This window comes from Gopherus evgoodei, chromosome 6 (assembly GCF_007399415.2).
Source record: "Gopherus evgoodei ecotype Sinaloan lineage chromosome 6, rGopEvg1_v1.p, whole genome shotgun sequence".
Lineage (NCBI taxonomy): Eukaryota > Metazoa > Chordata > Testudines > Testudinidae > Gopherus > Gopherus evgoodei.
Window position 1 is genome coordinate 97,344,114 of NC_044327.1, and position 16,582 is coordinate 97,360,695.

General features: G+C 40.9%; 1 protein-coding gene across 3 annotated transcripts in view; it reads right to left on the minus strand.

The window, feature by feature from the left end:
* ZSWIM6 (zinc finger SWIM-type containing 6) overlaps positions 1–16,582 on the minus strand; it is a 166,874-nt gene that overhangs the window by 49,217 nt on the left and 101,075 nt on the right. For all 3 annotated transcript variants that reach the window (XM_030566876.1, XM_030566877.1, XM_030566878.1), the window contains exons 3-4: positions 7,842–7,990; positions 7,179–7,329 (exon numbers count right to left, since the gene is read on the minus strand). In XM_030566876.1, coding sequence (XP_030422736.1) covers positions 7,179–7,329; positions 7,842–7,990 — 300 coding nt within the window. The remainder of the gene's footprint in view (positions 1–7,178; positions 7,330–7,841; positions 7,991–16,582) is intronic.

The window sequence follows — 16,582 nt, forward strand, 5'->3', positions numbered from 1 at the left end:
TGGGCCTACCCTGTCCTTAGTCTTCCTCTTGCTTCTAATGTATTGATAAAAAGTCTTCTTGTTTCCCTTTATTCCCATAGCTAGTTTGAGTTCATTTTGTGCCTTTGCTTTTCTAATCTTGCCTCTGCATTCCTGTGTTATTTGCCTATATTCATCCTTCGTGATCTGACCTAGTTTCCATTTTTTATATGACGCCTTTTTATTTTGTAGGTCACGCAAGATCTCAAGGGTAAGCCAAGGTGGTCTTTTGCCACATTTTCTATCTTTCCTAAGTGCTTAAATTTAGTTGCCTAAATACATAGTTAGGCACCTAATTAAAAGTAGTCTTATTTTCCAAAGGTGCTGGGCACTTACAAGGCTTATGGACTTCAAAGGATGTAAATGTCAACAGGAGCTTCAGATGCCCTGCACCTTTGGAAAAATAAAGTCACTTTTAATTCAGTGCCTAAATAAGGACTTAGGCAACTAAATTTAGGCACTCAGGCTTGGAAATTACAGCCTACATCTGTCCATTTTAACAATACTATGAAATACATGGGGGAAACGGAATCTTTCTGCAGTGTACGTGTACCGTAACAAAAAAAACGCAAAAGATAGTGACCTTTTAATATGCAGCTGCAGAAAAACAAAAACTGGAATGACTATTTAGCCATAGTAAATCTTGTTCATGGTAGCATTTAAGTAGATGCTAAATTTGGGGTCAGGAAGGAATTTCTCTTGGGCATATTGGCAGGAACCTTAGCTGTTTTGTCTTATTATGAAGTACTGAACAGAGATCATTTGCTTGAAATAGCTGGCATGCCCCGTACAATTTATTTTCTGTAACTGCAAAGTGAAGAGTCACTAAAGGCCTTCCTATCTTCTACTTCCAGATTTCTATTTAGTTTAGGTTAAAAAAAAAAAATCCAAACTTGATATGTCCTAGATTAGAATACAAAGATTCTCTCAGAATACATGAAAGTAGTTTCAAAGACAGGAAAATGTTATTTAACACCTTGAAAAAAATTGTTTCCCCAGAATAAAATAGTAATTAAATCCTAACTAATAACAACCTCTAACGATCATGTGTTTAAATTAAATTTCAGATTGGGAGGACAAATTTACTCAAAAAATAAGAATTTGAAAACAAGCATTAAAAAGCACAAATATGTTGTAACAATTGTCCATGAGATCTGAATTCATACAAGATTTTTAACTTCAAGTTAGCCAGTCTTCCTAATCGTTCGTAATATAAATATTATGTACCACTATGGTTGATAAAATTGACATAAGAATATTAACAGAATGTTAATATGAATACAATTTAGCTTAACTACAGCATATCAAAAGTTTTTAAAAATCTTAACTCGTCTTGAGCATACAATAGCAGTTTCCACGAGTAAAAAAATTCATTTAAGGGCTAATCCATTAGGCAAGGAGACAACAAAATTCTTGCCACACAAGAGATACATGTGCAGGAGCAGCCTTTCCACTAGGTATGATCAAAGAGAATTCAGAGGTGTCTCCCAGGAAGGCTTTATACTGTTGTAGGACTCAGTGACATCACAAGAATGCTTCACATTTAGCAATATTAGTCAGTGCATAGTGGTTCAATTGGGTAGGTGAGTGTGGGGCTAATACAACAAGACCTTGAGAACAACCCCAATTCCTGCTGATGTCAAAGAGAACTGAGGGCATTTAAAGAGTACCTCAAAGATCAGAGCTATAGTATGGAAAAGGTAAATCCAAATAAGTAAAATCTCAGCATCTTAAATGAACTTAATAGCCACTGTCCTGTCTTAGAGTGAGAACCTCCTTGGCAGACCCTCCTCCCTGGGGTAGGGCACATGTGGAGAGCTATCGTGCCTTTGGTTCCATCAGAAACTATTTTTTTTTTTGTTTAAAAAAGTGAACTAAATATTGTTTTAAAAATCCAAGTGGGGGGAAAAATCTATTAGAAATGTTTGTTTTGAAACATGCAAATTGCGTGAAGTTTCTTTACTGCAAAGGCAGGCAAGTGGGTGGAAAAAGATACTGAAAATGGGAGATCAGAAAAAAATCTGATCCTGTAATCTACGTGTTGACAAGCTGTTGGGCTCCATCACTCCACCAAGTAGTAGATACTTGTCTTGGATTCTTCTACTTGACTGCTTTCATCAGATTAAGCATCTGGGATTTAATTTAACAGTTTCAGCTTTATTAAGCTGTCACAAGAGCAGCCCCACTTTGATAACAGTAGCTGCTCCAATTATGGCTTGGTTTAGGGTTGACAAGTATAATGATTCATTCGTGGCACATGAGAAGCAATAAAAGGTTGTTTTGCATTACAGCTTTAAAAATGTGGGCACTTTTTTCATTTAATTTGTCACTTAGCTTTTGCTAAGAGGACATTTAAATTGCAGTAAAAGGCAAATGGGGCTTTTAGTTTAAATGTAATCCCCATATTTAAATGATCTGTAATGGCGTAGTGTTTGAGTGGGAACACTATTGTCTCACAGTGGGCCCTGATGGTGACATGTGACATTTGTATTCAGGTCCTGTATTATCCATGTGGCTAAAGGGCTTCCAATTTCATTTCACAGCCAGAAGCCTGCAGAAAACACCAATTAACTTACATATCCCATTTGCCGACAAAACTCAGCTTCTTCTTGATGCCTGGCATCTGGCAGTGCTCAGCATTTAATTCCAAAGCAAAGCCTTGCAGCAATGTGATCCCTGGGCTGGGGCACAAAGTCAAATTTCCCCCTTTTATTAAGAAAGAAAATCTTTTCACTTTCGTAGCTCAGAAGCAACTTTTATTTAATTTTTGATGGATGAATATTAGAGAATTATTACTGAAGTCAAACTGCAGGGACTTTTTTAACCTACGGATAGGGAGAATTTTTTCAGAGCAGAAAGAGGGCTGACTGACCTTTTATTGAAATCAGAAAACTGAGTGCAACATGCACCGGCAGACTTTTACTTCAGGGGATTATAACCATCTCAATATTCCTCTATTTTATCAATGTGATTTAATGGCAGACCAAAGGGTTCATATTATAATTAATAATGCCGCAATTTCTCAGTTTTGATCAATGATAATTGAGGGTTAAACTTTCTAAAATCAGCATGTCGTATTTTACTGAGGTACCATTTAAAGAACATTATTCCAGCTCAGAACTTTGAAAAGGTTATCTATATGCCATTGTAGCAGGTGGGGTGTATTGAACATATGAGTGTAATGATTCACACAAATCACTATAGGCACTATCAATGTCTCTAGCATCAACAGAAGTAAATAATTCTAATCTTAACATGCTACATCTGTAATCCTGACATCTCTAATGGAAAATATTTTAGTTATGCTGGAGACCCTCCTTCAGGAGTTTGTTTTCATCATATTCCTTTTAACTGTTTTTAAACACAGCGTGCTGCTTAATTCTAGACCTCCAAATTAGAAATTACTTGTGTGACCCCTCCAGTGCACTGTATCATCTCCTTTGAATGATGCTAGCCTCACAACGGATGCCAGGATAATAAAAATTGTCTTGCCCAATACCTCCAAACTTAAGGCTCAATCCTGCTTCTGCTAAAGTGTAGGGGAGTTTTACTAAAGACTTGAATGGGAACAGACCCTCTGTCTCCTGTTTAACTTCTTATTCCAATTACCATGCAAGTGCCCACTGCATTGCAGGAAGCATAGGTTAAGTTTTTATGAAAGGATCAATCCAGTCACAGAATGAAGCTTATTACAGTAAGCTTAAAAAAAAATGCCCAAAATAAAACTGAAAAAATGTTCATATGCCTAATGGTTGGTAGGCTACAAAATTAAGCAACTCGTTATTAAACAGAACCCATACTCACACTGTACATGTGCTAAAGTCTTTCATAACTACAATACAAAAGCATTATTTAACCAATGAAATAATCAAGAGCTTAATTAACATACAATATTTGAAAAAACATTTGACTGTGATTAACACCACTGCGAGTATTTTCTTCATAGATTTAAGGGAAAAATTCTAATTTGTATATACCATTCTCAAAGCAGATCACTCTGAGCAGACAAAAGGTAAATATGTTGTTTTACCCTTACATATAGCATGCCTAGAAGGAAAGAATCAGACATGCTTCTGATTTCAGGAGGTACAATCATATTTGTTACCCCTGAGCATCTGTATGAGATCTCCCTTGCCACTGTTGCACAAACAAATACCTGGTCCTCAATATTCACCCTGCTTTTCATTCTGCGGATCACTGTTTTTCCTTTGGGCTTCCTAATACCCTTGTCTTCTTCAATGCTCATATTTCTCTCTCAGGTCTGTGTCTTCACTATGAAAAAAGAGTATTAACTTGAAGTAAAACCCCTAGTGAAAACAGGCAGTTTATAAAGTTCACATGTCAGCAGGTTAAGACTATGGGGAAGTACAGTCTGATCAACTCCAAAATTTCACGGAACATTCTAGGCACCAGTAGGAACAGCCCTATTGATTTTGGTGACAAGCAGAAAATTGGAAAAAGCCTGATTTTCACACTCTGCCCATTTGGTGCTACACATAGAGGAGTACTGTGACATAGAGGTAACCCAGCCACTCGCCACTCACTCCAGGTCATCTGCATACTTCAATACCATTGGTTGAGTCAGCAAATAAAACTGCAGGTCAGGACTGAGGTGCCTTGATAGAGGGTGTGCATGGGTTCAGGACCGAAGTAGAGGAGACTGCATCAGATCAGGAGCTATCATGCCTAATTAGAAGTGAGGATGGAGATTTCCACTGTGACTGCCTACACACACCATGACTGCTTCAGACAAGATCATTTTACCTTTGACAAAACAGTTATAATTCATCTACACAATGCCCCCACTTGGTGCTCCAGGCAAAGATTCTTCTACTTGCAGCACCAGACGGGCATTGTCAAGGGGTGACATGGCCAACACAGGCAGCAGAGTGAGGATTAGGGTTACTTAGAAAGTAATGACTGACTCAGGGTATGACTACACTACAGCCACAGACTAGACACTTCCTACATCAATGGAAGCAGTTTTTCTATCTTTGTAGTTAATCCAGCTCTCTGAGAGGCAGTAGCTAGGTTGACAGAAGACTTAGCCGCATCTACACCTGGGGTTATGTTGACCTAACTACGGCACTCAAGGCACAAAATTTTTCACAACATAGATTCATAGATTCTAGGATTGGAAGGGACCTCGAGAGGTCATCGAGTCCAGTCCCCTGCCCTCATAGCAGGACCAAATACTGTCTAGACCACCCCTGATAGACATTTATCTAACCTACTCTTAAATATCTCCAGAGATGGAGATTCCACAACCTCCCTAGGCAATTTATTCCAGTGTTTAACTACCCTGACAGTTAGGAACTTTCCTAATGTCCAACCTAAATCTCCCTTGCTGCAGTTTAAGCCCATTGTTTCTTGTTCTATCATTAGAGGCTAAGGTGAACAAATTTTCTTCCTCCTCCTGATGACATCCTTTTAGATACCTGAAAACTGCTATCATGTCCCCTCTCAGTCTTCTCTTTTCCAAACTAAACATAGCAAGGGCAATCTAATTTTTAAGTGCACTCTAGGCCTGAATTATATCTGATGTCACAATGCAACTGCTCAGGATCGTCTGCCTGTAGCATTAAATGAGCACAGTCAAGAGGAAACTGCTGATATGAAACTTAAAATGAAGAGGAGTGGTGACCGAGACAATTTATTACAATATAGGTTTAGCTGCAGTATCCTGTAAAATTGCGACAGGTTCCAGGGTAGCCGGTTCCAGGATAGCCCTTCCCAGCACCTACTAGCTCAACCTACATAAGCAACAAAGTATGCATTCGTCTAGTTTTAAATATAGTTATATTGTTACTTTCAATTAAGCATATGTCCTTTATTTAGCAAAAGCTTTGTTTCGCCGTCAAGTCAAGATGTCCAAGCTGCCATTTCTACCACTCGCTGTATGCCAGAAATTCACAACAGTTCCAGCCCCTTCTAAAATGAACTCTTAAGCCTGCAGAGACCACCAGTTTCAGTTTTATAAAGTATCCTGATAAGCCTGCCTTTTTTAAATGTCCAATTCTTCCTTCATTCCTTAGACTTCTGTAAGACATTTAACTTGGTACCACAAGACATTCTGATTAAAAAACTACAATGATATAAAATTAGCATTGCACACATTAAATGGATTAAAAACTGGCTAACTGAAAGGTCTGAAAATGTAATGGTAAATGGCGTATAGTCATCAAGTGGGAAGGTTTCCAGTGGGGTCCTGCAAGGATCAGTTCTTGGCCCTAATCTATTTAACATTTTTTATCAGTGACCTGGAAGAAGACATAAAACAATCTGTGATAAAGTTTGTAAATGACAAAAACTGGGAAAGTGGTAAATAATGGAGAGGACAGATTACTGATTCAGAGTGATCTGGATTGCTTGGTAAATAATGGTTGGGTGCAACCAAACAATATATGGTTTAATACAGCTAAATGTAAATATACACATCTAGGAACAAAGAATTTAGGACATTCTTACAAGATGGGGGACTCTATTCAGGAGAGCACTAACTCTGAAAAAGATTTGGGAGTCATGGTGGCTAATCAATTTAACATGAGCTCCCACTGTGAGGCTGTGGCCAAAATAGCAGATGTGATCTTGGGGTGCATAAACAGGAGACTCTTGAGGAGTAGAGAGGTTATTTTACCTCTATATTTAGCACCGGTGTGACTGCTGCTGGAATACTGTGTCCAGTTCTGATGCTCACAGTTCAAGAAGGATGTTGATAAATTGGAGAAGGTTCAGAGAAGAGCCATGGGAATGATTAAAGGATTAGAAAACATGCTTTATAGTGATAATCTAAACACATTGAGCTCCTTGAGCCTAACAAAGAGAAGTAACAATAGGTTCTTCAATCTAGCAGAGAAAGGTATATCATCATCATCCGATGGATGGAAGCTGAAGATAGACAAATGCAGACTGGAAATAAGGTGTACATTCTTGACAGTGAGGGCAATTAACCATTGGAATAATTTATCAGGCAATGTTGTGGATTCTCCATCATTGCTGATTTTTAAGTTAAGATTAGAGGTTCTCTAAAAGCCATGCTCTAGGAATGATAGCCTGTGTTACACAGGAAGTCAGATAGATGATCACAGTGGTCTCTTCTGGCCTTGGAATCTATGAAACATATACATACACAGCATATAATTTTAATTCTTTGCATTTACCCAGTTCATCCCAGAGTTGCCTATACTTGTCAGTCATTGCAGTGCCTTGTTGCCTCCAAAGCGACAGACGAGGGTCAGCCATGAACTGTTCCGTTATCAATGTCAACATGCGAGCGCCATTAGAGTCTCTCATCTTTAACATCTCTCGCACCTAGGAAACAAAAAAAGGTCTCTTAATACAAGCTTAAAAAAAGAAGCTACATAATACTAGTGAAATACTGAAGTTTATGCTTTCACTCCTCCTCCCTCTTTGAGACACATATACTATTAAAAAAAAAATCTCATTGTCAAAAGTTTTAAATGAGAACTTGACTACATTGAGTTTGTTCAACAGTAAAAATGGTTTTAGATCACTGTTAATGTCCCACTGCAATTTCTGTTCTGAACAGTTTTTCCACAAGAAATGTACTTACATTAAAATGTATGCCCCAAGAATATCACACACAGTTCTCCAAAACTTTGGGGAAAAAAAGCTGGTTATGATAAACAAGTAGATTTTAAGGCACATCAAGTTATGCTCCTTTGATGGAGAATTCTAAGTAACATAATGCTGTATTAATAAGGCTTAAATTGGTTTAGAAATGACTGCATTTTCAGTAATTAATCAAATATGGGCTTGATAGAGGAAAACAAAAAGGAAGGAGACCCAAACGTAACCCCTACCTTTGCAAAAAGCAAATTGAGCTGCTTCCCTGATCCATGGTATCCACCCTGGGAGAGGAAGAGTTTAACTTGCTCCTGGACTTGTTCTTCATCCAAGTGCCAACAGTTTTCATCATCTATGCTAGCACCTGCTGTTGGGTCAGGAGCACCTACAAACAGCAGCGAAAAAATTATGGTCTAAATAAAGATTATAGGTTCATGCTGGGGAGGGAGGGAATGAAGCAAAAGGAGGTCAGAAGTACAGAGGGATTTTTTGGACTTGGGCTCTCTCATGTTTTCGGTATTGTAGCTTTACCATATTAAAATAATTTTTCTCAGTACCCTGATCACTCAGAGAAGAGGAGAAAGGGGCTCCAAGTAATAATATTTAATAATTAATTAATTACAAACTAAGCGAAAACCTGTTTAATTACAAGGGTTTTTACAATAAAACGTTTCTGTAATCTGACATTTTATGTCAGTTTCACAAAAAAATATAGCACGATACCTGAAACAAAGGTATTCTGGAAAGTTTAAAGTGTGGCTCTACTCTAAGGGTTCCGTGTTCATGATCTAAGTAAAGTTTACATCAAACATTTTCAATTAACAAGATTTTTTTTCTTGCCAGAACTGACAAAACCAGCTTGAGGTTCCCTTTCAGTGCACCAGTACATAGAAGAAAAGGTTCTGCAAGCCAGATTATGTTTCCTTCAGTATTTCTTCAATCACAGTGTCTTCAGATAGTGTCTTCCATGACACCTGTACAACACCCAATGCCTTCAAAAATCTTACACAGATATAAGTGATTGATATTTGGTGTACAAATCTGAAATGCAGTAGAAGAACTCATAAGTAATCATGTAGAGGGAACGGATCTATTGGTTAATAAGCATTTTTTCCACAGGCTAGGTCTTCAACAGTAATCACAGTTACTTTGAGTGTACCTAATGGAGTTAACTAAGGTGACAAGACAGCAAGTGTGAAAAATCGGGATGGGCGTGGAAGGTAATAGGTGCCAATATAAAATGAAGCCCTGAATATCGGGACTGTCCCTATAAAATTGGGACACCTGGTCACCCTAGAGTTAACTCCTTTTAAATTAGGCTATCTTGAGCAACTACATTGTTGGTATGTCTACACTACAGGATTATTCCGATTTTACATAAACCGGTTTTGTAAAACAGATTGTATAAAGTCAAGCGCACGTGGCCACACTAAGCACATTAATTTGGTAGTGTGCGTCCATGGTCCAAGGCTAGCGTCGATTTCTGGAGCGTTGCACTGTGGGTAGCTATCCTGTAGCTATCCCATAGTTCCAGCAGTCTCCCCTGCCCATTGGAATTCTGGGTTGAGACTCCGATGCATGATTGTGCAAAAACAGTGTCGCAGGTGATTCTGGGTAAATGTCTTTCCTTCCTCCGTGAAAGCAACGGCAGACAATCATCTTGTGCCCTTTTTCCCTGGATTGCCCTGGCAGATGCCATAGCACGGCAACCATGGAGACTGTTCAGCTTTTTTTTTATTTTTTACTGTCACTGTATGTCTACTGGATGTTGCTAACAGAGGCGGTACTGCAGTGCTACACAGCAACATTCATTTGCCTTTGCAAGACAGCAGAGACGGTTATCAGTCGTTCTGTACCATCTGCTGCTGTCATGGGTGCCCCTGGCTGAGGTCGGCTGGGGGTGCAAAGACAAAAATGGGAATGACTCCCTGGATCATTCCCTCCTTTATGGTATCTAAAAATAGAGTCAGTCCTGCCTAGAATATGGTGCAAGTGTACTAGAGAACCAGTGGAGCAGAGAAGCAGAGAGCACAGCGGCTCTGTGTCAGATCCCGCAGAAATGATGAGCTACATGCCATTCTAGGGGGTGCCCCTGCAACAACCCCACCATTGCTTCCCTGCTCCCCCAACCCCTCAGGGCTACCGTTGAAGTGTCCCCCCATTTGCGTGATGAAGTAATAAAGAATGCAGGAATAAGAAACACTGACTTATTAGTGAGATAAAATGAGGGGGAGGCAGCTTCCAGTTGCTATGATAGTCCAGGCAGGACATTAAACGGTGTGGGGGAGAGGAGCCCAGCATCCCGCTGCTATGACAGTTCAGGCAGGACAGAATCTTTTCTTTACACATGAAAGGGAGGGGGCTGATGGAGCCCAGAGCCCAGTTGCTATGATGAAGACAGTTACCAGCCGTTCTGTACCGTCGATTGGGAATGACTGGGAGTCATTCCTATTTTTACCCAGGCGCCCCTGGCCGACCTCACCTGAGGCCAGCCAGGAGCACTCACGGGTTGATGATGACAACGGATTGCAGTCAAATTGTACCGTCTGCCACCGGAGAGGGGAGAGGAGAGGAGAGGATATTGCTGTTCACTGCAGCAGCATCGCGTCTACCAGCAGCATGCAGTAGACATAGGGTGACATTGAAAAAAGTCAAGAAACTATTTTTTTCCCTTTTCTTTCACAGGGGGGAGAGGGGGAGGAGGGTAAATTAACGAGCTATACCCTGAACCACCCCGGACAATGTGTTTGACCCTACAGGCATTGGGAGCTCAGCCAAGAATGCAAATACTTTTCGGAGACTGCTGGGGACTGTGGGATAGCTGGAGTCCTCAGTACCCTCTCCCTCCCTCCATGAGCATCCATTTGATTTTTTGGCTTTCCGTTACGCTTGTCACGCAGCACTGTGCTGTGGACTCTGTATCATAGCCTGGACATTTTTTTCAAATGTTTTGGCATTTCATCTTCTGGAACGGAGCTCTGATAGAACAGATTTGTCTCCCCATAGAGTGGTCAGATCCAGTATCTCCCGTACAGTCCATGCTGGAGCTCTCTTTGGATTTGGGACTGCATTGCCACCCGTGCTGATCAGAGCTCCACGCTGGGCAAACAGGAAACGAAATTCAAAAGTTAGCGGGGCTTTTCCTGTCTACCTGGCCAGTGCATCCGAGTTCAGATTGCTGTCCAGAGCGGTCACAATGGTGCACTGTGGGATACCGCCTGGAGGCCAATACCGTCAATTTGCAGCCACGCTAACCCTAATCCAATATGGTAATATCAATTTCAGCGCTACTCCTCTTGTCAGGGAGGAGTGCAGAAACCGGTTTAAAGAGCCCTTCATATCGATATAAAGGGTCTCGTTGCGTGGATGGGTGCAGTACTAAATCTGTTTAATGCTGCTAAAATCGGTTTAAACGCGTAGTGTAGACCAGGCCTGTGAAACAGCACTCAGACAACACAGAGCAATTCAATTACTGCAGAGAGTATCTGTATTAGCAGCTGACAAGATGTGCTAATGCAAGTTTTAGCCTATATCCTTGATAGGCCAGATAACTTGAGTTGAAAGCTTGTGTGTGTGTGGATGTAACTCAAGTTAGGAGCAACACTCAAGTTATCTACAAAGCACTCAAGCCCAGAGTCAAACTGCAATTTTATTCCCTGTCTCGATTAAAATTTAAATAAGTGCCATGATAGACCAGGGGTAGGCAACCTGCGGCACGCAAGCTGATTTTCAGAGGCACTCACACTGCCCGGGTCCTGGCCATTGGCCTGGGGCGCTCTGCATTTTAATTTAAATTTTAAATGAAGCTTCTTAAACATTTTCAAAACCTTATTTACTTTACATAAAACAATAGTTTAGTTATATATTATAGATATAGAAAGAGACCTTCTAAAAACATTAAAATGTATTACTGGCACACGAAACCTTAAATTAGAGTGAATAAATGAAGACTCGGCACAACACTTCTGAAAGACTGCTGACCCCTGTGACAGACCAAGTTAATCCCACTGAATAGCTAACAGCTTCTAGAACTCTAATCAAGACAAAGCAACTGTACTTTAGAACATGCTCAAGTGGTTGAATTAAAGGCCTTACCTTGACCAGTTCAGCACATTCTAAAGTACAACTGCTTTGACTCTGAGTTCTAGAACCTGTTAGCAATTCAGCCATGTAACTCGATGTAACATTTCACCACTTAAATCTTGTCTAGATAGGGCCTAAGAGTATGTCTAAACTGCATTAAAAATCCTCAACTGGCCTGGGTCAGCTGACTCAGGCTCGCTGGGCCCAGGCTAAAGGGCTGTTTAATTGTGGTATAAATGTTCTGGCTTGGGCAGGAGCCCAGGCGCTCGAACCTTGTGAAGGGGGAGGGTCCCAGAGCCACAATTAAACATAGACTTACTCCAAGCCATGTGAGCCTGAGTCAGCTGAAACGGGCTGGTCATGGGTTTTTAACTGCAGTGTAGACATACCTTAAGTATCCTTCTGTAACCAACACTATAAAAATAGTGCATTAACTAGAAACAAAAAGTATCAATTCTAATACTTTTTTCCAATAAGTGCTGAGAAGTTTAAAAAGAGGACAGAAAGTTCTCCAGAGTTTTTGAATTAAAAATCACTACTTCAATTCTAATTTTTTCTCCATTCTAGCTATGCCATGCAGAAAAGCTTATAGATGGCTGAAAATCTGGTTGAACCTCTTGAAGTGAGCTCCTTCTTTGACTAGTGAAGACAACTGGAAGATTCTGAGGAGAAGAGAGGTGTTTTGTACTCAACTACTAGTACCTCAAAGCCAAAAATCTTATAGCTTGGAGTTCCTATGCTTGAGACCTTAAGAATGGGAATCTTGTGGGGATTGTATCCTTAAATAGGTTTTTTAATTGAGAGAGAAAAAAACCTGTCCCCTTGAATATGTACATACAACTCCCACTGACTTCCAGTGGATCTGTTTAGAGAGAGTGTGTGAAGACAAAAATTGAGCCGAGGACATTATGTAACGAAGGAATGAAAAACGTCACTCCAGAAGTCCTTCTCTCTTTTACTCTGTTCATTTTAAGGGGCTTTCAATCCAGTGCACTACATGAAACAAATGCTGACAAGTCTTCAGTTGCACAAAATGAGATAAAAAGGGAAATCAAGCCACAGGAAAACAGGCAGTGCAGCTGTTGCAGTAACTCAAGTTTTTTGTATCACCTTGCAAAATAGCTTAAATATTTCATTGCTCCAAAACACAAAAAGACAACTACTTATTGCACTTGTCATTTATAAAACACAAAACTTGTTTTAAAATAAACTGGCTGAGATAAATTATAATTTAAATTCATTTTTGTGGGGTTAATTTTAATTGTATTAAAACAATTTAGTAAGTTATCACAGCTAAACTTTGCTATTTGTGAAAAACCAAATTCTTTCTGGACTATTTACATTTTATCAAAAGCTCGTAAGCCAGTTTGTACTATAATGCTGAATTTCAACAAGGATATTGTCATTCCTAGAGAATCTACATCCTGTCACTGGAACACTGGTATCAGATCAGCCCAGAACTGTAACAACAACATTGCCAGAGAGTTCCCCAACACAGGAGTAATGAACAGGGCAGTTTTGAGAGGGAGTTCTCTTCAGGTGAAGGAGTGACTAGGTGACCCTTGGGGTGAGTTTGACATCTGTCTGTTGTGTGCCTTCTTGACTGAAGTGTATAGTGTGGTCTACTTAGCAGGCAGTGTGCTTACCCGAGGCCAGGGGTGGGCAAATTTTTTGGCCTGAGGGCCACATCTGGGAATAGAAATTGTATGGTGGGCCATGAATGCTCACAAAATTAGGGCTGGGGTGCAGGAGGGGGTGAGGGCCCTGGTTGGGGGTGCAAGCTCTGGGGTGGGACTAGAAATGAGGAATTCAGGGTGCGAGAGGAATGGGGGCTGGGAGAGTGGAGTACGGGGGTGAGGGCTCCAGCTGGGGGTGCGGGCTCGGAATGAGGGGTTTGGGGTGCAGGAGGGTGTTCTGGGCTGGGATCGAGGGGCTTGGGGATCAGGATCATGGCTGAGGCAGAGGATTGGTGCATGGAGAGAGGCTTAGGGGTGCAGCGGAGCTTACCTCAAGCAGCTCCCAGAAGCAGTAGCATGCCCTTTCTCTAGCTCCTATGTGGTGGGGCAGCCAGGCGGCTCTGCACGCCTCCGCGTCTGTAGGCACCGCCCCTGCAGCTCCTATTGGAGCGCCAGAGGGGGCCATTGGAGAGCGTAGGAGCTGGAGCGGGGCCATGCCGTGGGTTTCAAGAGCCGTGTGATACAGTCCCCGACCCTATGCCCTGGCTGGAGCAGGACCATGCTGTGGCTTCCGGGAGCCTGACCCGGATCTGCCTTGCAGACCATAGTTTGCCCACCCTTGGCCTAGGCTGATAGCTTCCTAGAGAGGGGTTAGTCTTTCATCCATTGAGCCCTGATCCCTTTAGGATCTCTTGAAAAGGGGGCATGGCTAACTCAGGGAGAACAGCCAGCCCTTAAGTGACTAGAGGACCTAGCAAACAAGGACAGCAAACAGTTTTTGGAGGGAGATTAGAGCAGGAGCATAAGAGCCAGATACACCTAATAAATATTCTCTAAACTTAGGCCAATAACTGACCCCTCCAATCCCCTCCTCCGCACAGAACACAAACACAACCACCCTTCCGCCAAAATATCCCCAAATCCTGCAAGAGTAAAAACAATGAAGCACAAGAACAGCAGCAGAGTGGGGGCTATTCAGTTTATTGCAAAGAATGCAGCATGTATGATTAGCTGCCTTGTGGGCAGGTGGCGTATGTATGCATTTAGTGCAAGGAGCTCATGGCCCTCAGAGACCACGTATGGGCTCATGAGACCAGAGTGGTTAAACTGCAGGTGCTAAGGAAGACAGCAGTACATAGGTGAGACTTTCTGGGACACAGCAGAGCAGTCCCACCCCCTAATCTGGCAGCTTCTGTGCTGCAGAGGAGGATCAAAGTCTTGGGGAAGGACTATGTAAAGCTGGAGCAGAGGGAAACATTCCCATAGTTGGGGATCCGCCTTTCAGATGATGTCATGATATTGCCTCGCACTGAGGATCCTCCTCTGACGGAGGTGACCCCAAGTTATTTGGAAGAGACAGGCAATAGTAATGCAGGATTTATTAGAAAGAGAGAGAGTTGGGTTTGTGATGACTGGGAGAACTCCCTGATGAATTGCCTGTCAAGTGGGAAGGTTGTGGATCTCTCAAGACATCTAGACAGACTTATGTGCTGGAGAAGAGCCAGTGGTTGTGGTATATGTAGACACCAATTACATAAGGAAAGGTAGGAGAGAAGTCCTGAAGGCCAAATTTAGGTTACTAGGCAAGAGATGCAAGTCCACGACCTCCACGGTACTATTCTCTGAATTGCTTCCAGTTCCATGTGCAGGTCCAGTTAGACAGGCAGAGCTGCATGGTCTCAATGCATGGATCAGACAGTGTTGGAAGGAGGGATTTAGGTTTATTTGGAATTGGGAACATTTTAGGAACAAATGAGACTATACACGAAGGATGGGCTCCACCTAAACCAAAACGGAACCAGACTTCTGGCACGTAAAATTAAAAAGCTCATAGAGGAGTTTTAAACTAAGGCTTAGGGGAGTGTTGACGTGTGAAGGAACACATGGTCCAGACAGACGCATCCCTTAGGGGAGGATTTATTAAAGGGGATATTCTATATCCTCAAAGAGAAGAGGACAGAAGCTGATAAATTACAGATAGGAACGGAAGAGAAAGTCATGCAAAAGAGTTCCATTCAGTTACACTACAGGAGGGCAGACACCTAAATATTGAAAGATTTTAAGTGCCTCAGGAACATTACAGAGAATAATAAAACAAAGCCCAGTAATAATGGAGTATTTCAACTATCCCCATGTAGACTAGGAACATGTCACCTCAGGATGGGATACAGAGATAAAATTAATGACTACTTCTTGGAGCAGTTAGTCCTGGAACCTAGAAGGGGAGAGGCAATTCTCAATTTAGTCCCAAGTGAAGCAAAAGATCTTGTCCAAGAGGGGAATATAGCTGAACTGTTCAGTACTAGCAACCGTAATGTAATTAAATTTAACATCTCTGTAGAGAGAAAATACCAAAATAACACACCATAGAACCATTTAACTTAAAGGTGATCTATACAGAAATGAGGAAACTAGTTAAACAGAAATTAAAAAGAACTGTCATAAGACTGAAATGCCTGCAAACTGCAAGGAAATTTTTAAAAAACACCATAATAAAGGCTCAAATTATATCTATACCTCCTCATTAAAAAAAAAAATGAAATAGGACTAAAAATGCCATCATGGCTAAACAGAGTAAAAGAGACATTTACAGATAAAAAGACAACTTTTAAAAACTGGAGATCAAATCCCACTAAGGAAAATAGAAAGGAACAAACTCTGTTAAGTCAAGGTATAATTAGGTATAATTAGGAAGCCCAAAAAAGAATTTGAAGGGCAACTAGCAAAAGACAAAAACTAAACAGTTTTTTTTTTTTAAATACATCAGAAACAGGAGCCAGTGGTGATCAAGGTGATAAATGAATAGTGAAGGAAGACAAGGCTGTTGTGGAGAAGCCAAATGAATTCTTTTCATCAGTCTTCAACGCAGAAGATGTAAGTGAAAGTCCCATACTCGAGATAGATTTGTTACTTAAAAAGAATGAGAAACTGTCCCAGATTGAGGTGTCAACAGAATATGTTGTAGAACAAATGGATAAATTAAAACAGATTTAAGTCACATGAAAAAAAGCCAACAGTGTTAGGAACCATTAAGAAAGGGATAGATAATCAGACAATAAATATAATACCTCTATATAAGCCAAAGGTATGTCCTCATCTTGAATACTACGTTCAGTTCTGGTCACCACATCTCAAAAAGAATATTTTAGAATTGGAAAAAGTCAAAAGAAGGGCAACAAAAATTAATAGAGGTACGTAACAGCTTCCCTACGAGTAAA